This window comes from Hippoglossus hippoglossus, chromosome 22 (assembly GCF_009819705.1).
Source record: "Hippoglossus hippoglossus isolate fHipHip1 chromosome 22, fHipHip1.pri, whole genome shotgun sequence".
Lineage (NCBI taxonomy): Eukaryota > Metazoa > Chordata > Actinopteri > Pleuronectiformes > Pleuronectidae > Hippoglossus > Hippoglossus hippoglossus.
The window spans coordinates 19244852-19269137 of NC_047172.1; the positions used below are offsets into that span (position 1 = coordinate 19244852).

General features: G+C 40.7%; 1 protein-coding gene across 14 annotated transcripts in view; it reads right to left on the bottom strand.

Moving 5' to 3' along the window:
• Positions 1-10324: 10324 nt before the first annotated feature.
• kiaa1109 (KIAA1109 ortholog) overlaps positions 10325-24286 on the bottom strand; it is an 84906-nt gene continuing 70944 nt past the window's right edge. For all 14 annotated transcript variants that reach the window (XM_034575565.1, XM_034575552.1, XM_034575553.1 and 11 more), the window contains 12 exons: positions 23111-23248; positions 22358-22600; positions 22005-22158; positions 20304-20461; positions 18873-19062; positions 18110-18327; positions 17474-17725; positions 17063-17266; positions 16044-16238; positions 15020-15154; positions 12963-13146; positions 10325-11579 (listed from right to left, as the gene is read on the bottom strand). In XM_034575565.1, the coding sequence (XP_034431456.1) occupies positions 11363-11579; positions 12963-13146; positions 15020-15154; positions 16044-16238; positions 17063-17266; positions 17474-17725; positions 18110-18327; positions 18873-19062; positions 20304-20461; positions 22005-22158; positions 22358-22600; positions 23111-23248 (2288 nt within the window). In that variant the 3' untranslated portion in view covers positions 10325-11362. The remainder of the gene's footprint in view (positions 11580-12962; positions 13147-15019; positions 15155-16043; positions 16239-17062; positions 17267-17473; positions 17726-18109; positions 18328-18872; positions 19063-20303; positions 20462-22004; positions 22159-22357; positions 22601-23110; positions 23249-24286) is intronic.

The window sequence follows — 24286 nt, forward strand, 5'->3', positions numbered from 1 at the left end:
TCATGATAAGTTTGGTTTTAATTAGTTTGATGCTATAATAATTGTTTCTTCAACCTCATGACTAACAGCTGAGACTCGCAGTTGGGTGAGTGTGTTTATCAGAGAGCCTTGATATCGCGGCTCCTCACCACGATCACTGCTGCACAGACTCTGGCTCCACATGACGTCACAAGCACCAATATGAGGGATATTTTAGCTTCATTTTTGTACAACATGAAGATTTGGCGACACATCGTCCATCTTTATACAAAGTCTAGCTAGTCATCGTGGAGTGGAGCCACTGTGTTGATCCCGATGATACATGTGTTCACCAATCCTGAATCAGTCGTAGCTGTCAATAATGACGTTTCGTGCTGTTTTCATAGCATCAAAGAAACCAAATTAACCAGAAAGATGAACATTTGAACATACATCAGTGTGATGAGAACTACCTAAAATGATAGAAACCATCTTTGGGAAAAAAATATTTGGCATATTCTTTGACTAAATGCCATCTACTAAAATGGAGGAAAAAGAAAAAAGAAAAAAAGAAAAAAGAAGCTTAATTAAGTGAAGATTATGTAAAACCAGTGTTCAGTAAATATATTTTTTAGGTATTCTGTAGTTTTTTGTGAAGAAAACAGCCTTAAAAGACACCTAATGAAAGAATTACAACCGTTCTATCTGTGTTACGAACTGAAAACTTTAAATCCTTATTTACTCAGCTTCGCTGCATCTCTAGTAAATGCACTAAGTCTTTGTGGGGACGCATTTTAATTGAAAATCAACTGAACGTTTCACTGTTCAGGGACAACTGCAACTCCCTATCTTCATCATCTGGCAGCTGACAGGGCTTTATCTGACGTTAACAGTAGAAAACATCTCTCCGTTTGCCTTTTCGTTTCATTATTGATAGGTGTTTGTCAGCACAGATGGATTTAGTGGCTCGCCGCTGAGCTAAAACGCAATCTTGAACTCATGTTGCTCTCAATTTAGATCTGCCTTGGGATCCTTGTCTTGTGTAATCCCCCCTCTCTGTCCTTACTTTTCTCCCTTCAACCTAAACTGTTCATTTACACACAGTGACACACAGTGACACACAATGACACACAGACACAGACACAAACACACACACACACACACACACACACACACACACACACACACACACACACACACACACAAACTTTATAAGCACATATCTCTTGTTACTTACCTCACTGGCACTGATAAGCTGGCACAACCCTGAGCAGCAACTTTTGACAAGTATTAAATTTAGCTAGAGACTAAAGTGTACAAGATTTTCAGTACCCTGTCACATAATGTTTGAATAAATTCCAAAAGAAGCTCTCTCTATGGATTTTATATAATGAATGACTTCTGTGTTTTGCCCCTTTTCCCTGTGTTATTATGTTTTCTATATCTTTTGTCAAGATGTTTGTTTTTACCTTGATTTTCTAAGTGCTGTCTCAATAAAGCTGTGTTCTACAAAGAATGTATAACCTCTGGGATACAAAGCCGTGTTGTTCCAATAAAGTTGAACGAAAATCAGGCCAAGGAAATGTAATAAACAGTGTAATAAAATGTGTCTGTCATTGTTATAAGACCGAATGAACTCGACTGTGAGGCAGAGAACACAGAGTCTGACAAAGGGCTGAACTCCATCACATCTTGGCCTGAATGTCCAAGAGGTAAATCCAAAGGCAGAGAGACCAAGACCTGGCTGTATGTGGCAGATTATCGTCGAAGGTGAACTGGGAGCACAGGTAAAGCAGAATTTGGTCGGAGCAGACTGAAAAGATCTAACAGGTAAGTTTGCTGTTGTTTCTTCACATTACGAACTAGACTTTACAAACTTTTGCGTAATCCTGTGTACGGACAAAAAGACAAACAGCACTGAAAGAATGTCAAGCACATCCGCCATCAAGCACATCCGCCAAGGCCCCTTAAACTCAATCAGGCTGCACCAAAATACACACTGTTTGGATAACAGTCCCCTAAATGAGCTTGAATGTTTTTTTTCCATAGATCTCTGCATTATTTCTAAAGAAGTTCACAACAATTTGAAAATCACCTTATATTTTACCATGTTTACGTAAAAAAAAAATCTTAATATAATCTGCTGGGTTCTTCCTCGGCCGATACAACATCCTTCCACCAAGTTTCTATGAAACCTGTTCAGTAGTTCTTACGTAATCATGCTAACAGACAGACAAAAGAGGACGGGGACACGTCTATAGGACCAATGGACAAGTGGACATAAACATCAGTTCCTAGCAAACATCGCTGTGGTAATAAGTTGTTCCTCTACCCGGGCAGTCTTCTCAAGACAGTTTCTGTGCCGGGCGGTATGGCACAAAAAAGTCCCAACAACCACATTATTACAATGACCTTTAAATCCCCAATTAAAAGTAAACTAAAAAGGTCAAAACTAAAGGTCAAAATGATTTTTTATTCTTAGTTTCTTTTTAAAGTCACCCAGTAGCTGCTGTTCCTAAATTGCAACAGCTTGGATAAATTGGTATTTTCTGTGCATGGAGACACATACACTTCTGTTTAATCATGGGAGCCTGTACGGTACTGGGGACAAACGGACGGGGACAGGACCTGGAATTGAGCTCTGTGGGATTTTTCCAGCTGTGTGTGGAGATGAATCATCTCACAGACAATGGTCTATTAGAAAGATGAGACCTGAGACAGCGGAGCGCTGAGCCAGATACCCCACCTTAGCGCTTAAGTGAGCCGATTAAAGTTTTATGATCAACTGTCAAATGCTGCGGTGAGGTCTAAAACAATTAAGACTAAGGAGTAATTTCCAGGCATCATTCTTTTTTTCTATTTTTAGGACAGTCTGTGAGCTCTCAGGTGGTCGGAAAATCATAGAAGAATTTACTCACAACTCTTTCTAAAAGCCTGTGAGCTCATGTCAACATGATGTCTGTGCTTAGTGCCATAATTTAAGTTCCCAGATAGATCGTGAATCAAACAAACACTGTGTTCCTGTACATTTAATATTGATCCTGATTCCTGGCCGACTCTGAAGACATTAGTCAGAGCTGCTTGACTGGAAGTATAATACAGGAGCTAATATGGAGGCAGCCAAAAGAGTGAACATCACTATCAAGTATATTCATCTATCTGCTGTAGTTTTATAACCCTTTTAAAAGTGCTGATTGGCCCGTGAGGCTTTTAATGCAAATAGTTGTGGGATGAAACACCTCCTGTCCTTGTTTACATGCATCTGAATAATGGCGGGGTCAGTGAACAAGCTGTGAGATAGCAGACGTATCTGAAGTTCACATGGTGCCTGGAGAAATGTTTAACTGTAACACTAGTCTGGATGAATTAATCAAAAAACAAGAGGAAAAAGGCTCGAGGAGGTTACAACAACAGCTAATGTGTGAAGATGTGAATTTCTTGTTTTTACTTCAGCACTACTTCATTAATGATGCACAGGAAACAACAGACCTGACTCTGCAGATCACATATCTCCATATGGCTATGGCAGACCGCATTGTGCAGTGTGTGTGTGCGTGTGTGTGCGTGTGTGTGCGTGTGTGTGTGTGTGTGTGTGTGTGTGTCTGTTTACACAGTCACATTATGAGGACTTGTCCTCCTTATGGGGAAAAAAGCAAGTCCCATCATGTAAATCATTTAATATTAAGGTGAAGACATGTTTGAAGGTTAGTTTTAGTAATTACTATGGTTAATGTTAGAGTAAGTCTCCAGGCAATCAATGTAAGGTCCTCTGAAGTCACGAAGGCACAAATGTGTGTGTTTGTGTGTCTGTGTGTGTCTGTGTGTGTGTGTGGTTTGTTTGTGTGAGCCAACACACATTTAATCTCTTGCTGCCAGAGATAAGTCTGACAAGTGCCAAAGGTGAGAGCGGTCAGTGGTGTGGTGCGCTGTCTGGTCTGGGAGCCATGGGATTTTGTCAAAGGCCTGACTGGTTTGAAACAGGTTGTTTCAATCCTGAGTGTGGGCATGTGCAGAATGATGGGACTCAGTTTAGCAGAAAGTCAATTAGATTGGGTTTGATATCAATCTCTTCTGTTGCCAGCCGTTTCACAGTGTAATATCGACTGTTGGATAACTAGCTTCACAGACAGTGCTTTGGTTCTGGACAGGTACCGTACAGTATCCAGCACCAGACATTCAGTAGAGTTCATACCTCCGCAGAGGCCCAACAGTCCCCTCATGAAACAACATCTTAATTCGCTAAACATGGATTTTCTTTTGGATCTGCACCAAATTCCACACACTCATCAAAATGACTCCAATAAACAAGCCTGTCTTTCTTCATCAAGAGCCATGAAGTAATCTGTGAAAAGGTCTCGTAATGTTAAAGAAAGTGAAGAGAAATATGGAAGAACGGGGGGGGGGGGGGGGGGGGGGGTGAAGCCTGACTGGGAGCTCGAGCACACTGCACACCCACTGTCACCTGCGACCTGCAGCCATTAGATGATACTTGCTGTTAAGCTGTATATTACACTGTTAATCACACGGTATCCATGCCCGAATGCACACAGTGCCTTTTGACTCGAAATAGGACCGTAATTCATAAACTTTTGGCCACAACCTATAAACACAGCATTGGCCCATTGCATTTATCACCATGCATGTGGCATAGATAGAAAACACTGCTTATTTACACTTTCAGAGGAGCGACCCCTGCGAGCTAGTTCAGGCAGCCAACTCGAGCTGCGCTGCTCCAATCATGTGACATACCTCACTCTCCACAATCATCTATAATACACACCCACCTTATCAGGCCGTCTATTTAAGTAGAGAAAGTGTCCCATCACTCCCTTTGCTTGCCCCCACTGCTGTGTAAGTGTTGCTGCCAGTTGCTTCAGCCCCTCCACCACCCCAGCATCCACCTGTAGGCTCCGACGGGGGGTTAGAAGTATTTGCTCATCACTCCCATCATATCTATGTGATCATATGGGGGAGTGATTAAGTCGGAGCCTAGACGCCAAACACTAAACCTGTTCTACTGTTGCAATAAATGTTTGAACGTGAGTTTTCTGACTGAACTACATTAGCATTTATTTTGAGTCATGTTTTTGGCATCTTGAAGTGTAAGTTCAACATTCACAGATTTTTTTAAAGCTCTGACTGGATTTTCGCAAAGTCCTCAGGGAAGAATCGACATCTTTAGCTGCTAAATGCTTCACTATGTCCACCACCTAGTTGTTAACGTTGTTCCACTGTCTGTTACTGCAGGGCAGGAAGAGTACAGCAGCCTCCTGGCTACTGATGAGAGGTGAGAGACTCCACTAAAATTTAAATTCCGTGCTGACACATTGTTCTAAAAAAAAAAAACTAAATAAAAGGTCACCAGAAACACGAATCCAAAGGACATTTTTTTATTGCTTGAAAGTGAAACTTTGCAAACACATTTTCATGTGCACTGCCCCAAGTGGCCAAAAATGTGCTATGTTAATAACATGTTATGCTTATGAAACCCAATATTTTTTCATTAGTTTTCACCCCTGTCCGTTTGTTTGTGAACAAGTTTACACAAAAACAACTGCATAGAATAAGATAAAACTTGGTGGAAGGATGGGACATGGGCACAGGGAAGAATGTTTTACATTGTGGTGTGGATCTGGATAAAGGTCAGATGAGCCAATCATTTTTACCACTTTTTTTTTTAACATTTTCACAGATTTCTTGGAGAATAATTCATAGATCTTGATGAAAACAATCAGGCACATTAGGGAAGTGATATCTATGAGTGTGTAAAATTGTTGCAGCATTGTTGACTTTAAGGGAACTGCTGGGCCTTGGCAGAGGTATGTGCTCTACTGAGTGCCATTCGAGTTCTCACAACAAACAACAAGCTTTTACTTTACGGCCATTTCATACGTTTCCTATACTGTATATATTTACTAAAGATGTAACCATATATTCACATCAATTAATATAAAAATGCTGATAAGTGCAACATACTCAGATTACAAGTACAATGTAGTGGAAAGAACTGCTGCTTCTGCACTTATTGAGACTTACAAGCTTTTTCCACAACACGTAACCGCCTTTAAACTGCCAGCTAGTCGTCCCACAGGGAGATTGAACTGCTACCTTGGCATTAGTACTGAAGCACCATACTCTAGCATACATAAGAGAGCTGCAGCAGCTGCGGCAGATGTTCAGGAGCTTCAGAAAACGTGGCGGTCAGGGAGGTCCCCTCCAAGTGAGAGAAGACTCTCGTCTATTCTGTGTGGCGGCGTTTCACGGCTCGGCCAGCGGATCACTAACCGAGTGTTTGAGACACAGCCACATTCAGACCATTACACTAACCAGCAGCTTCTCCTTTCAACACTCCAGCCATATTGTTACACTCCATTATTAAATCGAGGTAAAGCTGATGAAGTGGAACAAGCAATTAGAAACTCAATCAAAAAGTGTCTCAGATCTCAGCCTGCTCATTTGTATTAAGACAGTTTAGTTGCTGTACGTCATAATGGCACTCCGTGGTGTTTAATTGAATGCAGTTCGGTCGTTATCCCACACAGGCACATTTGTTCTGCAGGGCAAGATGTAGGAGACGGCTTTGGAGAGCATTCAAACACTCATAAAGGTGTGTGTCTCTGCTCCTTTCTATCCATCATTAGGCTAATGAGGACATTCAGAACAGGCTGATCATTTAAAAAAAGATGAGAAAAAAATTGCTCTTGGTAAAAAAAAAGCAATTTACTGGAAAGAAATTAAAAACCTGAAATCATCTGGTTTGTTACGATAATAGTTTGTATAGAAACATAATCAGTGTTACTTGTGTCTTTAGGCTGGGATGTAGCGCACAAGATGAATCTTTAAAAAAAAAAAAAAAATTAAAGTTTTTATGTCTAGATTAAATAAAGTAAAGTAGGTAAAGTCATTAGTCGTAATACTGTTTTGAATGAGTGGTTTATACCTTTTTGCATTTGGTGTTCTTCTCAAATAACTGTTTTTCTACATGTAGTACTATCACCTCCGTATTCCGCTTTTTCTCAGTCCAGTTTCAACTTTGGATAATTGAAATGTTCAAAATCTAAACAGAGAAACTGGTCCGAACTGAAGGGCTTTACTAATTCCAATAAACAACTTTTTTATCCTTTATATATGAGTTTTAAGCTATTGATGAGAACAATTTTGAGTTTTTAGATCGTGTCATATTCCTGGTAATGATGTGCTTAGAAACGCTTTGCTTACTACAAAGATGATAAAAAGGTTCAATAAGAAAAGTGACACCACCTCCATATCTATAGTGATGGGGTCCGTTAACTTGTCTTTGCATAAAACCTGGAACCCGAGGGAAAGAGTTTGTTTAAAGAAAAGAAAATAATTTAAAGTTAAAAGTTTAAAAATGACTTCTTGAGGTATTTATAGAGGTTTGTGTGCTGGGCTTTGTTACAACTTGTCAATTTTACTAATTCTGAAGTCAGACTAAATGGTTCATGTATTTATGCTAAGCTAATATCTCCTATAACCATAGCTTAATATTTAATGTACTGGACATTAGAGGGGGTATTGATTCTGTTATATAACTTTAAAAAGTGAATTATTTTGTGAAATACTTCAAAAAATTATCTTTAACCTATTTATAGTATTCATTTTTTTTACAAAATCCATATTACTGATTAATTAAGCTGGAAATAGTTCTCTTTAAAGATTAGCAGTATTAGCTAACAGTATTAGCAAATGTTTTAACCACTGACAACACACAAACATAATTCTGGAAAGAGATATGTATTTTTTTCTAAAACTGCATAAATGAGCTATATATGATTCTGCTAACGCTACATAGTCAACACTAACATTAACAGCCGTTTACTCACCAAACTAGCAGAGACTTTCTGAGTCACATTCATATCTTAGCATTGAAAAACAAGTTACGGATGTTAGCATGCTAACAGCTAGCCCCAGCCCGGCGAGTGGGTCGCTGTAGTGATGGTCAGAGAAGTGGCTGCTCCGCTTGTCTTGTAAAAATAACGACGGCTGAAGTTGTTGGCAGGCGAAACTCACCATCTGCTCCAGGAAGGATCCCACGTTTGGCGGCAGAATGTTTTTTACATAAAAGCCCCTTTAAAAACCCCGTATGTTTTAAACGTACACATTCTGCAGATAAAATATTCACACATATTTTCAGCGTGATCTTCTAGACTTTTATAAACATCTCACACATCACAACTATGTTTTCCCAATGCTTAACAATCTGAGCCCACAACTAATGACACTTCATGCTGTCTGTCAGTTTTCCTCGACTGGACACACTCAGTGGAAACTGTCCAGTTTGATTCCAGGCCAGGACGACAGGCAATTCAACACATTCAACATGGCCGTCACTAGTTTTTTATGTGTTCCCTCCTGTTTTTATAATTCAGCAGCAGGACGGTAAGGAACCGGTCTCATTAGGCAGGGGTTCAGTTTGTGGGACCTTTGACTCCATCTACTGGTCACTCACTTGGCTCTCGTGTTAAAGTGTGTTTACTGTGACAGAACTGAAATACCACACAGAGATATCAAAAATTGAATAGAACCTCAAAGGCATGTGTGTGTGTGTGCAGCAGGCGGAATAAAAATCTAAAATAACGTCCGGCCCAGGCGAGCGAGAGCAGAGACAGGGGCGCGCTCTCACACTGAGCTGTCTGGATGTCCTCAGGTGACACGGCTGTAATCTCACAGCAGACATCACAGAGGAAACCTGCAGTTCACTTCCTCTCCACTGTGCCACTGCTCTCCCCCTTCACCCGCCAACGCACAATCAAAAATGCAAACCCGTGGAACTGAACCAAAAGTGGAGCATGGCTCGTGGTGCGGTGGGATATCAGTGGCAGAGATTAGCGGCGGTGGTGGTGGTGGTGGTGAGGCGGGGGTCTTACAGTGAATTAACTAAACTCTGCAGTGAGCACAGCAGGGTTTTTTATGGATTCGGGGGGAATGGAAAGAAACTGATGGAGGTTGTTTAAAATGACTGATTTACACATGCAATTTACCTAAAAGCCCAGAACAAAAACAAATTGCTGCCAGAGGAAAGAAAATGTATTACTGTCGACGCCATTAAAGCTTTGATTCAAACAATATGAAGCATTTAAAAAACTGAAAAAAACCCATTCCAAGTTAATTTGAGTTCCATTTTAAATTCTACACACCTAGCACACAAAGTAATGGATTTCATGGATTAGAAAATGAGCAGCACAAGCCCCAATGGCTCTTAGATTACAGATAGTGTTACTGCATCGTGGCTGGATGTCTCCAAACAGTCGAGTTGCAGAACAAATGGTCATATGGTCTCTTTCTGTTCCTGAGTAATGGTATTAAATCATGATCAGATCATTTCAGTATTTCATCCATCACGCATTTGTGTTAATTTATGGATCTGGTGGAATTTAATATGTACAGAGCAGGAAATAATCTACTTCCTGTTAGCAGAGGCTTTTGGTACGTATGTGCCGTCAGTCTGTGGGATGGTTTTTTTGGAACAGACTGAGGGAAGAAATCAAACAAAGCAAATATCTCAGACAGTTTAAAAAGATGCACCAAGACATCTTTTATGAGAGGTACAGAAAACAAGAGGAGGAATGTAAAACATGTTCCTGATGTACCAGCTTCACGAGAATAGGATGGATTGACATCTCGACATGGAGGCATTAAAAGTGCTGAAGCTAAAGAAACGTAACGTCATTCAAGGGGATCAGTAAAGATTCAGAATTGCACCTTGAAAGTGTCGCAAAAGATCTTAAAAAGAACCGTCAGAATCGAGCAGAGGCCGGGATATCAGGATTTTTAGTAACTGGTAAGAGTCGAGGTCCTAAACCCACGATGCAACCTATAACACATCTTACAAACTCCATGCATCCGGTTGGTAACATCAACTTCCTGTGCCAGCGGAAGCCAAGATAACCCTGATGATGTCACAGTGACATCATCAGGCTTACTTTTGCAAAGGGAGAGTAGAAATTAGTGTTAAGGTGAATTTAAAGTTTGGTCTTTGGTCCTCGTGTCGAAAATGTCATCATCCACTGATGTCCAGAAGGGTAGGCAGGGACCCCTGTGCAGACATCCGCGTGCAGCCCAACATCTGTGACCACGTCGACTGCACACGCAGCAGAGGTACAATACAGTATCCACCTGAATGGAATGTGGGATCAGGTGCACATGTGTGGAGCGGCAGACCGACACAAACCCTCATTTAGGTGTGAATGTAACCGTGACCAGAACAAGTACACAACTCACAGTGGACACTGAACGAAGGAAATAAGGCCAACCCTTTAGAGTGGACCTTTAACAGAAGTTTTACATCACTTTAAAAATGGAAGTTACATCAAACTGAACATCTCAGAATCATAGATTAAATCTCTTTAAAATTGAATGGCAATATTTTTATTAAGTTAGGAAATCAACACATTTAAGAAATTCATTTATATACACTGGTTCTACTGTATGGATTTTAAAAAAAGAGACAAAAATATGCTTGACACACCAAGCGACATGTTATAGACTTTGCAATTCACAGACCCATAAATAAAATAATCATTGTTCAAATCATAATTACAAGTTCATGATATTATCACTATCTCAAACCTCCCCGTATTCATTTGTTCACCTCAAAAAAATAAAATAAAATAAAATATAAATCAAGAACACTGTCACTGAACTGTTCTTCTGGTCTTAAAGGACCAGTGTGTAGGAGATTTAGTGACATCTAGTGGTGAAGCAACTAAATACCCCTCCCCTTCCTAGCGTGCAGGAGAACTGATGGAGCCAGTGTTTGTTTTGTCTCTTCTAGGCTACCGTAGAAACATGGAGACTCTGTAGATATAAAGTGTTCGTTCTGAGGTAATAAAAACACTGATGGAAATATAATTATGAAAATTCTAATCATGAAAATTAGATTAAATTTCTTGCTGACAGATCCCCCTAAATCCAACACACTGGAACTTTAACTGTGGTAAAACTAAAAATACATAAAGCTTATCTACCATGTGTTCCATGGGAAACAAAGAAAAGGCAATGGTTTAAGAAATCATTTCTCATGAAATATCGGTAAGCCTTAAAATAAACTTTCAAGCGATTTCAGTAAGGTCATTTACAACAGGTAAAAGAGGCAGGGTTTTACCATTAAAGCAGTCAAATAATACTAACATTTGCTACTTTGTTCAAAATATACAGAGAATAACCGCTGAAAAGTGCTTCAGTTGGAGCTGCTAGTGGCACGCACCACAGTAAACAACTATGCAGAATTTCACAGGGTTTAGCAGGTAGAACGGGCATGTTTGTTTGTTTGTTTGTTTGTTGCACAGTAGTCACCACTGCCGTACAGTAATCCAGTGTTTGTTACCTGTAGAGAATGTTCAGTTTGCACAGCTTTCATTACAGTGGTTACACTGAGCCTTCCTCAGTGCTCCTCTTTGTCGCGGCCTTTCTTCTCCTTCTCATCCTGCAGAGCCGTGCCCAGCTTCTTGATGAGCACCGACAGCACCTTGTCCAGCGGGTCCATCACGCCCCTCTGCAGCCACTTGGGAATTGTAGTCCTGGCGTGGTGGAAGCCAAGTTTCTGCAGGATGTAGTCCACACCCACCGGGTCAATCTTACGTCCCGTCCAGGAGATGAGCCTGGAGAGAGAGAGACAGAGGAGATGTCCAGTTTAGTCAGGACCAAATGTTTAAAAACAGCAGATGTTAATAATCACAGGATTATATTAGTCTTTTCAAATTATTTGTCCATATGTTCTCACTCACAGTAGCTAAACACAAACACTCAAGTACTTCAGTACTTTTTACTCAAGATCTTCCGTTCTCTGTTACCTTTTACTTTACCCCACTACATCAATTTATTTTTGTTGATAACATACAAAACAATGGTTTATAAAATAAAGTATTGCCATCAATTCATCAACTAATCAGTATTAAAATCTTGATCAATCTCAATCAGCTGTAACATAAAATGTAGGTTACACAGTCCTGCATCTTGATTAAGGGTGCTCCGGTTGATCGGCCACTGATCAGTATCGGACGATATTCCCACTGAACCCATGAGGCAAAACAAACAGCTGTCAATCATGAAGTGCAACTCTCCATAGAGATGAGAAGGAATTGAGAAGGCTCACTTGTCATTTTCTTCATTAAATACTTTTGTATTCTAACTTAGGAAGTTATTTGAGGACTACTTTTTCGTTTCTGTCCCGGAGCTGATGCTTGAAATAGATAACTAGTAATCAGTAGCAATGCATCCTGGGCCACATTGAATGATCATATACACACCATGTAAGTACACGTGAAACACGCTGTCTGATCACCAATTGCTTCTCTGTGATGCAAATGACGTGTTTGTGCTCTTGTTGAAGCAGCAGATGTTTGTGTTCCATAATATCAACACAATCCCTTTAAAATCTGCTGATTGAGAGTTGTTGAGTGAAGAGAAACTTTATAAACTTTGTGAGATGCTGCCTACAACTAATTCCTAATTATTTGAGCCTTCTTGCAAATTCGGCAAACGTAATAAATGAAGTTATTTCTTTCTTTCTATCACGCGTGGTCTGTCTGATCGGGTTGTATAACTTCCTGTACTCCGGACCAGGATGTGTGACTCCCGGGTGAGAGCCAGTCAGAGCCCGGCACTCCTCTCTCTGGTATTAATGCCTTTCTTTGTCATCTGTCTGTGATGTGAACACATCAGATTTCCACACAATCAGAGAAAACACCCTTGATCTTGATGTTTTGTAGAGAATATACAAATAGAGTATTTTTTAAATGTGATATTGCTGCTATTACATGCTCTACATTGTCCATTGTCCATTTACATAATGATGTGTGACAGCCTTGTTTATCTGGATCTGCATGTTTGTTCTTTGCATCATTATCAAAATGTGGCGTGAGAATCTTCTCCTGTTTGTTTTGAATGACTGCTCGGACTGAATTTGATTCCGTCATAAGAAAGGGCGCGGGCCTGCTAAGAAAACACCAAACATTTCTGCTGTGCGGTGAAGTCGCGCTGACCTGAGAGTCGGCTCCAGGTGCCACGTGTTGCACATGAACTCCCTCCAGTCCACGGTGGTGTAGTTAATGCCGTCGTCCTTGTCCTTGTCCTTGTCCTTGTCTCCGGAGCTTGAGCTCTCGTCGTGCAGGGCTGTTGGGCTCTTCTGACCCGGCCGAGCCGCAAACATCCGTGGGGCGAAAAGCGCTGAGAACACAAACGATAAGACTGTCGCATCAAACACTCCACTAGAGTAGAGCCCTGCCCCGGGTCGGTACCCACAGGGAGAAACATTGTGTGATGGGTAAACATTTTATAAATGTAGCATTTGAGAACTGAAGAAATTAAAATGATGAATTGCAGAATTTGAAACATCTAAAGCAGCTCATATGAAACCTAGTCAGATTAATTTGATTGGAAAAGCCTTTGACATCCCCTTTGACCACTTCACTTCCACTCAAATAGCTGTCAGCACCAACACTGAACTAGCTAGAACATTAAAACAGATCATAAAGACAGAAGAAGCCAGGGGTGAACTCAGTGACTTTGCCACAATGTATTAGCTTCTGATAGCAGCGAGCTGAGGAAACACATTGACAGATACAGGTGCTGCGACATGTCACAGAAGCTTTTCCAAGAACACAACACATCCAGGTGACAGGTCGGGTCACAGGTCATACGTTTAGGGTTCCGAGTGGATCGGGGTTTCACTTGGAGATAATAGTGGGTAATGGGTCGGGCCTCTAACAAGACAAATACATTCTTCAACCACATGCAGAGGTAAATCACAATGGGTATTCATTAATATCCTTGAAAGTACAACCCTGATAGTTTGGACTCAAGGTCTTTGCACACCATTGTCCAATGTTAAAAAAATAAATACCTCACGCTGTGTCAATCAAATTTATGCTCAGACTCTTGTCCATCCAAAATATTCAGAAGGTGTTGGATTTGTATGTTTTCCACATGTGCCAAAGTTGTTGCTTGAGCTGTTCAGGATCAATAGGATCACAGCAATTTGTTTTCTCCTCATGTGGCCTCAGTGCCGGTAGCGTAGCAAACTGGACAACTGACATCCTGAACTAGATTTGGAAGCGATCGGGCAAATTTCCCAGCTCCTTGATCAAAAGATGAAATCCAGAATACTTGTTCCTGACTAATTCTCAGGATTTGATGGACCCAATGTTTTTGTGAGAGGACCACAAAATCCCCCTCACTGCTCCACTCAATTTTATCTTCAACTGAAATTTTTTTGAAATGACATAATGGAGTCAGTGTGCAAGGTTTCTGTGTGTGATTTTTAATGGACGATGGGTAAAAAAAAAAAAAAATGCATATGAAAAATATGAACTTGGTTTGCAAAGACCTTTTAACTCTGTTCACATTCAAATCTCCATCTGCCTGATTTCACTGATCAGAAATAAATCAAACAGGAACATTTTCAGTGTTTGCCTCGTTTCTCGGTCTGCTCACACTATCAACAGCACAAAGTGGTGGCTCTATTTTAATTGTCATGAAGAATGCATGGACGCTGGCATTAAGAGTGGTAATTTGTTCCTTTGTGACAAGAGGAAAGCCATTAAAATGCTGCGCACGTCGGGCTCCTTGACCTCCCCACTGTGTGTGAAAATAACACTCAGCTGCCTACTTTTCATGCTGCTCTATAATGTGTCCGGGAGCACACAAGCAGCTCTGCAGGTCCCGAGGCAGACAAATGTGCTCCATTTATTTGGTTATTTATTCTAGTTATTTATAATCTTCTTTGGATGGTTTAATGAGTCATGTTCTTTTTATTTTTAAATGTATTTTTGGGGCTTTTTATCCCCTTTTTTGATGGATAGGACAGAGTAAGCTTGTGAAGGGGGCACAGAGAGAGAGTGGGGAACGACATGCATACATGGCGGAATCAAACCCGGGCCTCTGCGGGGTCTACCAGGTGAGCTGTACGCCGCCCCCCCATGAGTCATGTTCTTAACAAGCAGGACAATTTCACTGCCACACCTGTCGTAGGTGACCCATGACTTTGTGTGCACAGTTGGAAGTAACTGGGTAAATGAAAGATTTCGGTAAAGACACAAACCTTTCTCCTTCTCCTTCAGGTAGGCTGAGACCAGGTCGTGCAGGAACATGATGAGCTCGGCGTCCATGGTGACGCAGATGTGGTCTGTGAATTCTGTCACAACGCTGCACTCCACCTTGGGTTTGCTGTCGGAGTCTGGATAGAAAAAAAACCCATCAGGACCAGAAACTAGTCATTGCTTCTTTTAATGAGCAAAATTTGCTTTGTATACACGTTTCTTTTAAATCTGATTTGCAAAATGTGAGTAAAAAAATAAAATGAAATGAAAATCAAACATAAACTTTGTGTTTAAGGTTGTTTCCTAAATTTAAAGAGTTTCTATTTCAAAGTCAACGACGAGGCTTCATTACCAACTGGCTGAACATGCCCCGGGCTGTTGTTTAACAATCAGACATGATGTGAATATAAGCTTTTATATGACAATTTACACAATAAGTATTCCAGACCCTGTTTCTGAAGAGAAAGAGTATGTGGTTTAAAAATATTTGATACTTTTACGAAAAAGAACAAACTTTCTTTGTACAAATACAACATCTGGCGTAAAGGTGGGGTAAGCGATTTTAATCTAATATAATATCTCCTCACGGTCTGGTAGCTAAACGTTCTGTGTGTTCTGAAGAAAAATCTGGTTTAAATACACATCTGTGGTTCTGTATCTGGGAAACAAAGAAAGCTGGACGACCCGAACAACAGAGCACTGTTCTAGCCAATCAGCAACAAGGTTCTCAGTACTCATGCTCGGGGCAGAAGGGGGACGGCAGCTATTTCCATGACCATGAACCGTATATGCTGACGGTAAGCAAATCCTATTTCTTGAAACAATTTCCTTCAAAACATACAGCGTGAACATCTGTGAGGTAGAGACCACCGGGGGTTGCTTCCACACAGCGCTGCAGGCCACGGTGACCACACACACCAGTCCATAGATTTTGGATTTTGTCTTCAGATAATGCTGATGTCAGTGGTGGCTAATTCCAATTAGTTGAGATCAGTGGTTCATCGTAGCAATGTCCTGTTACCGTACCTGATAGAGAAGGCTCTTCTGGATCCTGGACATGGATGGACTTGAAGTCCAGCTGCATTCTGGGCAGGGCAAATATCGTCTCTGTCTCGTGGTTGTAGCTGGAGGAGCTGCGGAAGCTGCTCAGCAGACTGGAGCTTTTGGCAGCTACTCCGCTCTCTTGGTTGTTGGCTTCCACGTTCCTGAGCAAGTTCAGCTCTGAAGCGAGAGATAAAACAAGTGAAAAGTCTTTAGAGTTTAAGGTCATGTTCACACTCCTCTGCTTCGTTAAATACTATCTGCACCTATTTTACATTTGAGATAACAGGCGGCTGCGAGGCAGACAGAGAGGCGCTCTTCTGAAAATAAAAGCTTTTTGTCAGAGCTGTCTGAAGAGGAGAAAATTCTGAGAGACTAAAGCCAACCCTTTACACCAAGCTGTCAGTTTATTAGGTACGTCTTACAAACTAATGCAATCTAATGCAACGGCCCTGCAGTAAATCCTATCTTCATCAAGGTTATATTGATCAGTTTTCATATGAAATAGTGAAAGTAGAGAAACACATGCAAGTTTAATAATAACTCAGCAATCAGTGACCAAAGAAAAAAGATTGACAGTTTTTAAATTAAAAGTACAAAAGTCTCATATCAGCTGAACTTGTGAATGACATTTTTTTTTCATTATTGACTCTTCCACTTTTTAAAACTGTGTTAGTGAGGAAACTTATTTTTATAGGGAATTTACACACAAGCTGTAATCGGCTCCGAAAGAATTTCTCCTTCTTTGTTTTGACAGTCTAGAGTCTAGACAACGCACCTATTCTAGCTCAATGTTCTGACGCTAACCCCTAAAATGATCCCACTGAGTTCCACTTTGTGAGGCTAAGTTATTTCATATTTGGGAGAAGAGAACAAAATCCGTTCTCAGGTTCAGCAGATACTATGAGTATTGAAATAAATATTGCGTCTCCCTGTGTGTGACGACATTAGGATGGAATGTAGAGACATTGATTTAAAGGCAAAGCAAAAATAATAATTGTTACCTTCGTTCCTCATGGCAGTAACGTAGTTGAACCATTCTTTGACTGTAGCGACACCATGTGGAGGGTTTTCATGCCGCCGTCGGGTTATTTTGGTTATGGTGGCCATCGGGCTCTCGAGTGCACCACATGGTTTTGTGACCATGGTGTTGTGACCAAGATGGAAATCCAGTGTTTGAACGATGTAAGTAGAAACATCTATGGAGCCTGGACAAATCAAAAACAAATGTTAGACATTAAAAACAGATTAAAAAATAAACGTATAAATTCATATCAACACTACAATTCCAACAGGAACTAATGACGATTTTCTCTATCTTGTTTATTCAGTGGCTATTTCTTCAATGGATTATCTAGTCTGATTAATACTGCTAGGACGATGTTAAGTCCCTGAAATGAACATTTCCTCCTCACCGTCCTCCCAGATCTTCTGAGCCTCAGTCCAGAAGGCGATGTTGGGCTCTTCCAGGTGGAACAGAGCCCAAGACTTGGAGCGGAAGTTGGGCCCGTGGAAGCAGGCCAGGGTCATGTGATTGCCATGGAGGCTCATTGAACCGCCCAGCTGCACTGCGTCCTCGGGCAGGGGCATCTGGAAGAGGGAGATGTGGCAGCCCGCGATTACCTTCAGCACCCCGGGCCAGTGGCGGTGATGGGCCGCGTCCATGTCTGTGTGACAAAGACAATAAGGAGAGGCAAAATGAGAAGACAAATAAGCTCTGAGTGGAATAATAAGGCATCTTGCTGGAACTAACAAGATCAGATTTTATGTATTATAGCTTTTTTATCCTCATATAACCTACTATCTTTTTTTAATCTGTGCTGCTTTGTTTTTAATTATCTCAGGAGCATGTTTGATTACATTCAGTTGTTGAACAACCTTGTCAACTGTTTGAAAAAGCGGTATACAAATTAAGCTTATTAGAATTTCAAATCATTTTGCTTCCTACAACCAGCAGGACCTGCCTCAGACACATGCTGCGCATATCTTATTATGCCAGAGTCTGCATTAAATATTTCACACAGCAGTATAGAAGAAGAATGCAGGCTTACAGAGCTCAGCAGCTCCTTTCTCTATGTTGATGACGGGCGTTTTGGGGGGCAGGTAGGGCCCAGGGCCCCAGGTGGAAAGGGCGCGCTTGCTGGTGTCGAACTGCTGAGTGAAAAACTCCTGCAGCTTCATGCCGATCTTGATGAGGTCCGGTGTGGTGGAGCGTGAAATGATCACCTGGAAAATGTCCCACTGCAAGTCTCCATGGACAAAGATCTCACTGGAAGGAGCAGAGGAGAGAAGATGGGGAGGGAAACAGATGACTGAGATTAAAACGGTAGGAAACACAGGGAGGCAAATAAAGCAGCTAGAAATATTATGTCGTAATATTAAACAAAACTGCATCATGAATGACTCTTTGCTCCAAACATTATGTGTGTGAAACATTCAGAATTGTTGGCTTGAAGATGTCCACATCTGACTGTTCCTCTTCATCCTCTGATGTTATGGTTTCTATTTTCACTCCTTTGTCATGTTATTCTGACCATATGCAGACATGAGGAGATAATCTTCTTCCTGATGGTAATACTTTAACTTGACTACATGAGTAAATACACAGTTTAAACAAATAAGACTATACGTGTCTCATGTGAAACGGCCCTTTATGAACATCGAGAACAGAAGAACTCTCTACACATCTATTTCTTCATCAAACAAAGCTGCTCCTTTATTAGAATCCACCAAACAGTTCACTAATACACTCGCTAATACAGTAAAGCCCAGTGTTGTTGTGCCGCCGAAGCCTCAGCTGACATCATTTCATACCTTTTCTCTGATAGGCTGGTGTCAACAGAGCACAGGTTGACCTTCCACTCGTCCTGCAGCTGCAGGTCAGCGTTACTGAACACTCCCATCAGGATGCTGGAGCCCATATAGTCCACCCGAGCCTCCGTGGAGCCCATGGTGATCTGGATCTTATGGCTGGGCTGTTGGTTTGGGTGTTCAGAGATGTGGGCTAGAAAACAAGACGGTCAGTGTTTAGCACTGTGGCACCGAGTTGCTGCTTGTACAGTGAAATGAAAATCAAACACGATGAGGGAAATATTGAGACAAAAGGCAAAAGATTTTATTTCAAATCTATTTTTAGGACCAGAGCATACAATGGATTGAAAACTATTAAACCCTGTCAGTTCTTTTATACAGTTTTTTGTAGCCAATTTTTGAAGTGTGCTTTACGTTGTATTGATGTTTGGTAAGTTACGTTAATGTCGCTGATGCTATGTAAGTTGCGCAACTAAGGCCAAAAGTGGTATTCACTATAGCCTTATGCAGTTTTTAGTTGTGTCTCAAATTAAAATAAGACCGATTCATTGCGCTTCAGAGACGTACCGTTTTTCAAAGTGGTAATGGTGCTGGCAAGCGACCACAAGATGTCCAATGCTTGGGTATCAAGCTTTAAATCAACAGTTCAAGCTACACATGTTAAAAAGGGGCATTAAAACTTTCTCGTCATGTCCAAGTTCACAAGCTTGTTTTTAAATTAGTCTTGCAGTGCAATCTGTCTGTTGTAGGTGTTTTTTAAATAGGTCTTTAATCAAGTTTTGAAACACAAACAGAAAATCTCGTCTTTTTTGCGGACTTCAGATTCCCTCAAGTGACTTTTTTGTTGCTACTACACAGATTTATTGTCACAGACAGAATTAATGTCACATTTAAATGACATTAAATGTCTGCAAAATGTTGTTACGATACTAAATTGAATTGCAAACAGCATTAAAAAGGAAAACACTCAAATTACTCCCTGGCTTCCACTTCTTTTCTGTGTATTATAAACTGGAGGTTGCATTCTAAAATCAGTAGGAAAAAATATTCACACTGTCTGCTACATAAAACTGAATTGAATGAATGAGCAGTATCTGATGCAAAGCTGCAGAAAGGGAAATATGTTAAAATAAATGCTCATATGCACATGTCAGAAGAAATTTCTTTAAATATATTCTATTTACAAATGTGTGCAACATATAAATATGCATTATATTAGCTTACTTAAAAACTGCATGCAAAAGTGAGAGTAAAATGTGGAAGTGTTTCTACGTCTATATTTTATTACTGTTCGGCTCCAAGTGCTATGTCAGAGCTCTGCACTAAACTCGGGCTCAACCACATCCTACAGTTTATGCTCTGGGAGACAAAGAGTCACTAACGAGTTGCAGAAAAACAGCAGATTTCTGAAAAGTCAATGCTTTGTTTACTCACAGACCATCTCCAGGGTGTTCACGTCTATGTTGCCACCCACCACCCCGCCCTTGGAGTCGAGCTTGGAGCGGCCAAGGCCGACAGACATGCTGATCTCTCGGTCCCTGTTACTGCCGACAGACAGTCGGCCCTGACTCTTCAGCCCGCTGGTGGTCCAGCTGCGGGAGCAAACACAACAGTGAGGACATCCTGAAACGCTGCTGAATAATGCAGAGGTGCTCTCTATGAAACATGAATGACTTACCCGGGAATAAACACATAACTGAAAAGGAAAAGAGCTCGACCTCAAGTGCTGGCTCTGACTGACAAATCATTAGGTCATTATATGAATGTCTGTATGACTGCACACCATTATCTCATTATCTCATTGTGTCAATTCAACATGTGTCAAGTAGGATTAGACTATTCATTAATGGTACAACTTTGTGGTTCACCTCTTATATCAATACAAATATTTCTTTAATTAAAAATGATTTTTGGTTTGTGTGTGGTCCAGGTATTACTCATGTTGTGTGGACCTAAATCATTATGGTTACTTGTCTTCCTTATGGGGACAAAAAAAGTCCCACAACATGATTCATTAAAGTTTATGGGGTAAAGACATGTTTTGAGGTTAAGTTTAGGTTAAAGTTAGGTTATGGTTAACGTTAGGTAAGATGAGTGTCCTCACTAAGATAGAAGTACAAGGCAGTGTGTGTGTGCGTGTGTGTATAAGTTATGAACTGAGCGATACAGGCTCAGAATATCACATGATGGACGGATGTGTCTTGGTCAGTAAAAGTAAAAAATGCAGCAAAAAGTGATTCCAGGTTATTTTTCACAGCTTTCCTGAGTGACTTGAATCCCTCCTCGACTAGTTTGCCAGAATTTTTACATTTCCGCATTTAAGTTTGAGGCCAATTTGAAGCAACACCCAGAGGATTTAGCTATACAAGACCTGAGGGTGGAAATTATACGGATACCTGTTTATGTATAAATATTTATTAATTGTTGCATCATCTCTCTGTGTTTGCAGAGAAGGTACTGAATGTAGGGTTATATCTTATTTCAACAGTTTCTCTTCCACAAAATATAAAATTATATAAATGTAAAAACTTTTTGAAATAACATAAAATATTGGGACAACTGGACTACAAATCAGTAATTCAATCATCTTTAATATGAATACAAGAATAATCCTTTTTTTTATCATTTATATGATGTCAATAGCAATAGTTTGACCTCGTGGAAAATATGCTTAATCACTCATTTTGATTTAGCTTTTCTATTGTACATTAATGCTTCGATTTAATGAAGCCGCAGAAAAAAAACCTACAACAGGTGGGCGGACGTCAAAGTCCACAGCATAATCTGATTCTCGTTCATGTTTACTGTTGTAGCATCATCATTGTTATACTGTCTATATCATTACCGCCACCTGGTGGACGGCTTGTTTTAGCCATTGGTTGTTCGTATGTCAGCAGGATAATTTGCCTCCCCTGGTGGAAACGCAGGCAAACAATGGTCTGCATGAACTTTTTAGTTCCTGGAAAAAGGTTCCTGGGACTTCCAGTTGCAGCTTTAGATGAAAAGACTGATGCCACTCATGTCTAAATAAAACTACAGCTGTTTTGAGTCTCTATGCTAAGCCAAGCTAACCATCTCCTCAAGCTAACAGAGGAAAAATGATCCACATGAAATAGTTCTGAAACCGCTACTTACGTGTTGTTTCCCATTACGTTGCTCATATTCATTTGGACGGTGAGCTGCTTCAGGTTGATGGCGAACACCACCAATGTCTCCCACGGCGCCCCCTGCTGACCCGCTGCTTTACCATTTTTACTGAAGGAGGGAGTGGATGTTTTTGTGACTGAATCTGTAGGAAAATTAATAAAGATTAAAGAAAAGGCGATCGAGAGCAGTTCATAATTTCCATAATTTTATTTACTGGTTTTGGACTTTGCTCTTAAAAATCTGAGATGTGCTTCTGCATTAAGATTCACAAACTTTACAGTATAATCCATTTCTACATCTCATTCTGTATGCGGGAAACACTGAGGAATGTCGGTAATCACCTCTCCGAGGAGCAGAGGAATCAGACACACTCCTGGTGCGACCGGGTGCGGGGGACTTGAGGTGACCCAGGCCGCCTGGGGACATGTTGCTTCCGGTGGAGTGCTCTGAAAAGACGTTGGGAGACTGGGGAATGTGTGTCCCGGTGCTGCCGTCCCATGTCCTCCAGTAAGCTTTCCGGCTGGACTCTGGGGACAGATGTTGCGTGACGTTTTCAGCCGAGTCTGGGGTGGCGGGGCCAGAGGCTGAAGCAAAGTAAAGGTTGAGAGATGTAAGTAAAGGACAATCTTGGAAATGTCAATGGGAAACAGTAGCAGGAAATGTTGGCTGAGGGAAGGTCAGCGTGATGAGATATTAAAAATTAAAACTAGCAAAACCTGCAGTGGATTGGAGACAATCGAAAGCTAAGATTTGAAAAATCATGAATTTACTTGCACAGTTCTGCATTCAACAATGAATGAATAAATTAATATTTAACCCTGTTTTTTTTTACAAAGTTTTATCACTGCTCACAAACTAAAGTCAACAATGAATAGACCAAAAGTTTAAACTTAAAAAAAAAAAGTGAGTTTTGTCAGAAGCATAGAAAAGCTCTTTGTTCATAGAGATTCCGGATGCAACATATAAGCCTAAATTTGGCCACACAAGTTGTGTTTGGCATGATGTCGGATAAAGTTCACAAGATTTTCCACAAAACAGAGAGGGGTAAATATACTATTAGCCAACCAACAAACACAGAACGGTCAAAAAGTCACCTGGCAGGTTTATTGTCTGGTCTCCGAGGAAGAGGCGCCTGGCGATGCTTCGGCGGTACCAGGCTCTGGGGAAGGCCAGGATCTCACTCAGTCGTCTCATGTCGTACTTGAAGGAAGCCGAACCGATGTCACACACAGCTAAGAGGAGAAGATTATATTTGTTCATATACGAGACATTCCTGTAAAATGTGCGAACAAATGTACCTTACAACAAATCTATAGGGGGAGAATTATCACCCTTACATCAACCGTCTTTTCTGCACTCAAAAAAATATCCAATTCATCTGCTCAAGCATTTACTGAAGGATAAATCATCTGTATTGTGTTGGATTATTATGTTACTTAAAATGTTTTTCTCATTCCTCAAAGATTCTACACTCAAAGTATTTGGTTCTGTTTTTGTTTCACTCAAATGTCCTTGACTCTACTGCTGCAATACATAACACTATGTGAGTCCCAGATTGGAGGAACTTGCAATAATAAAAATAAAAACTGTGTTGGAATGAACATTTTACACTTCATCAGCAGATATAAGCTTCCCTTGAACAGTAAACTGAAGTTCCTTAAAAAGACCCTGGGAGCAGCATTGAACCTGTGGCATCAGCAACCTTATCGATGTGTGTGGTGATAAACATACTACTTTACTCATTAGTGCATTTGTAAAATGGCGCCTCCATAGAGAGGACCCGCTGAAAATATATACGTATCGAAATATAAAGGGCTCATTCTAGGGTAACGAAAACAACAATTTGTACAATTTAGATGAAACACAGTAGTGTAAACATCACTAGGATTATTTCATATTCCATTTCTGCCAATAGATCTCTTTCACCTAAATCTTACACACTGAACCTTGGAAAGCATAAAAATATGTTCACTTCATTGTGAAAATGTAGAGGTCAGAGGATGTCAGCTGAGTGGGAGGTCCTTCATATGTGGCCCGGGACACAAATGTGGTGACACAGTCAAAACAAATGTCGCCACACATGTCTGCTTTAATCACTCAGACCACCTCTGATTGTGGTCTGAGTGATTGAATCTCCGGACGCATTTGGGTGCGTTCCGACGTGAACTACGTGATCAGATCACTCAGGACAGATGTTAATACCAGATCTGAAGAGGGTCTATTATTCTACTCTTTTGGTGTGAATTTTTTAAATCCCCTTAGCTACCCTG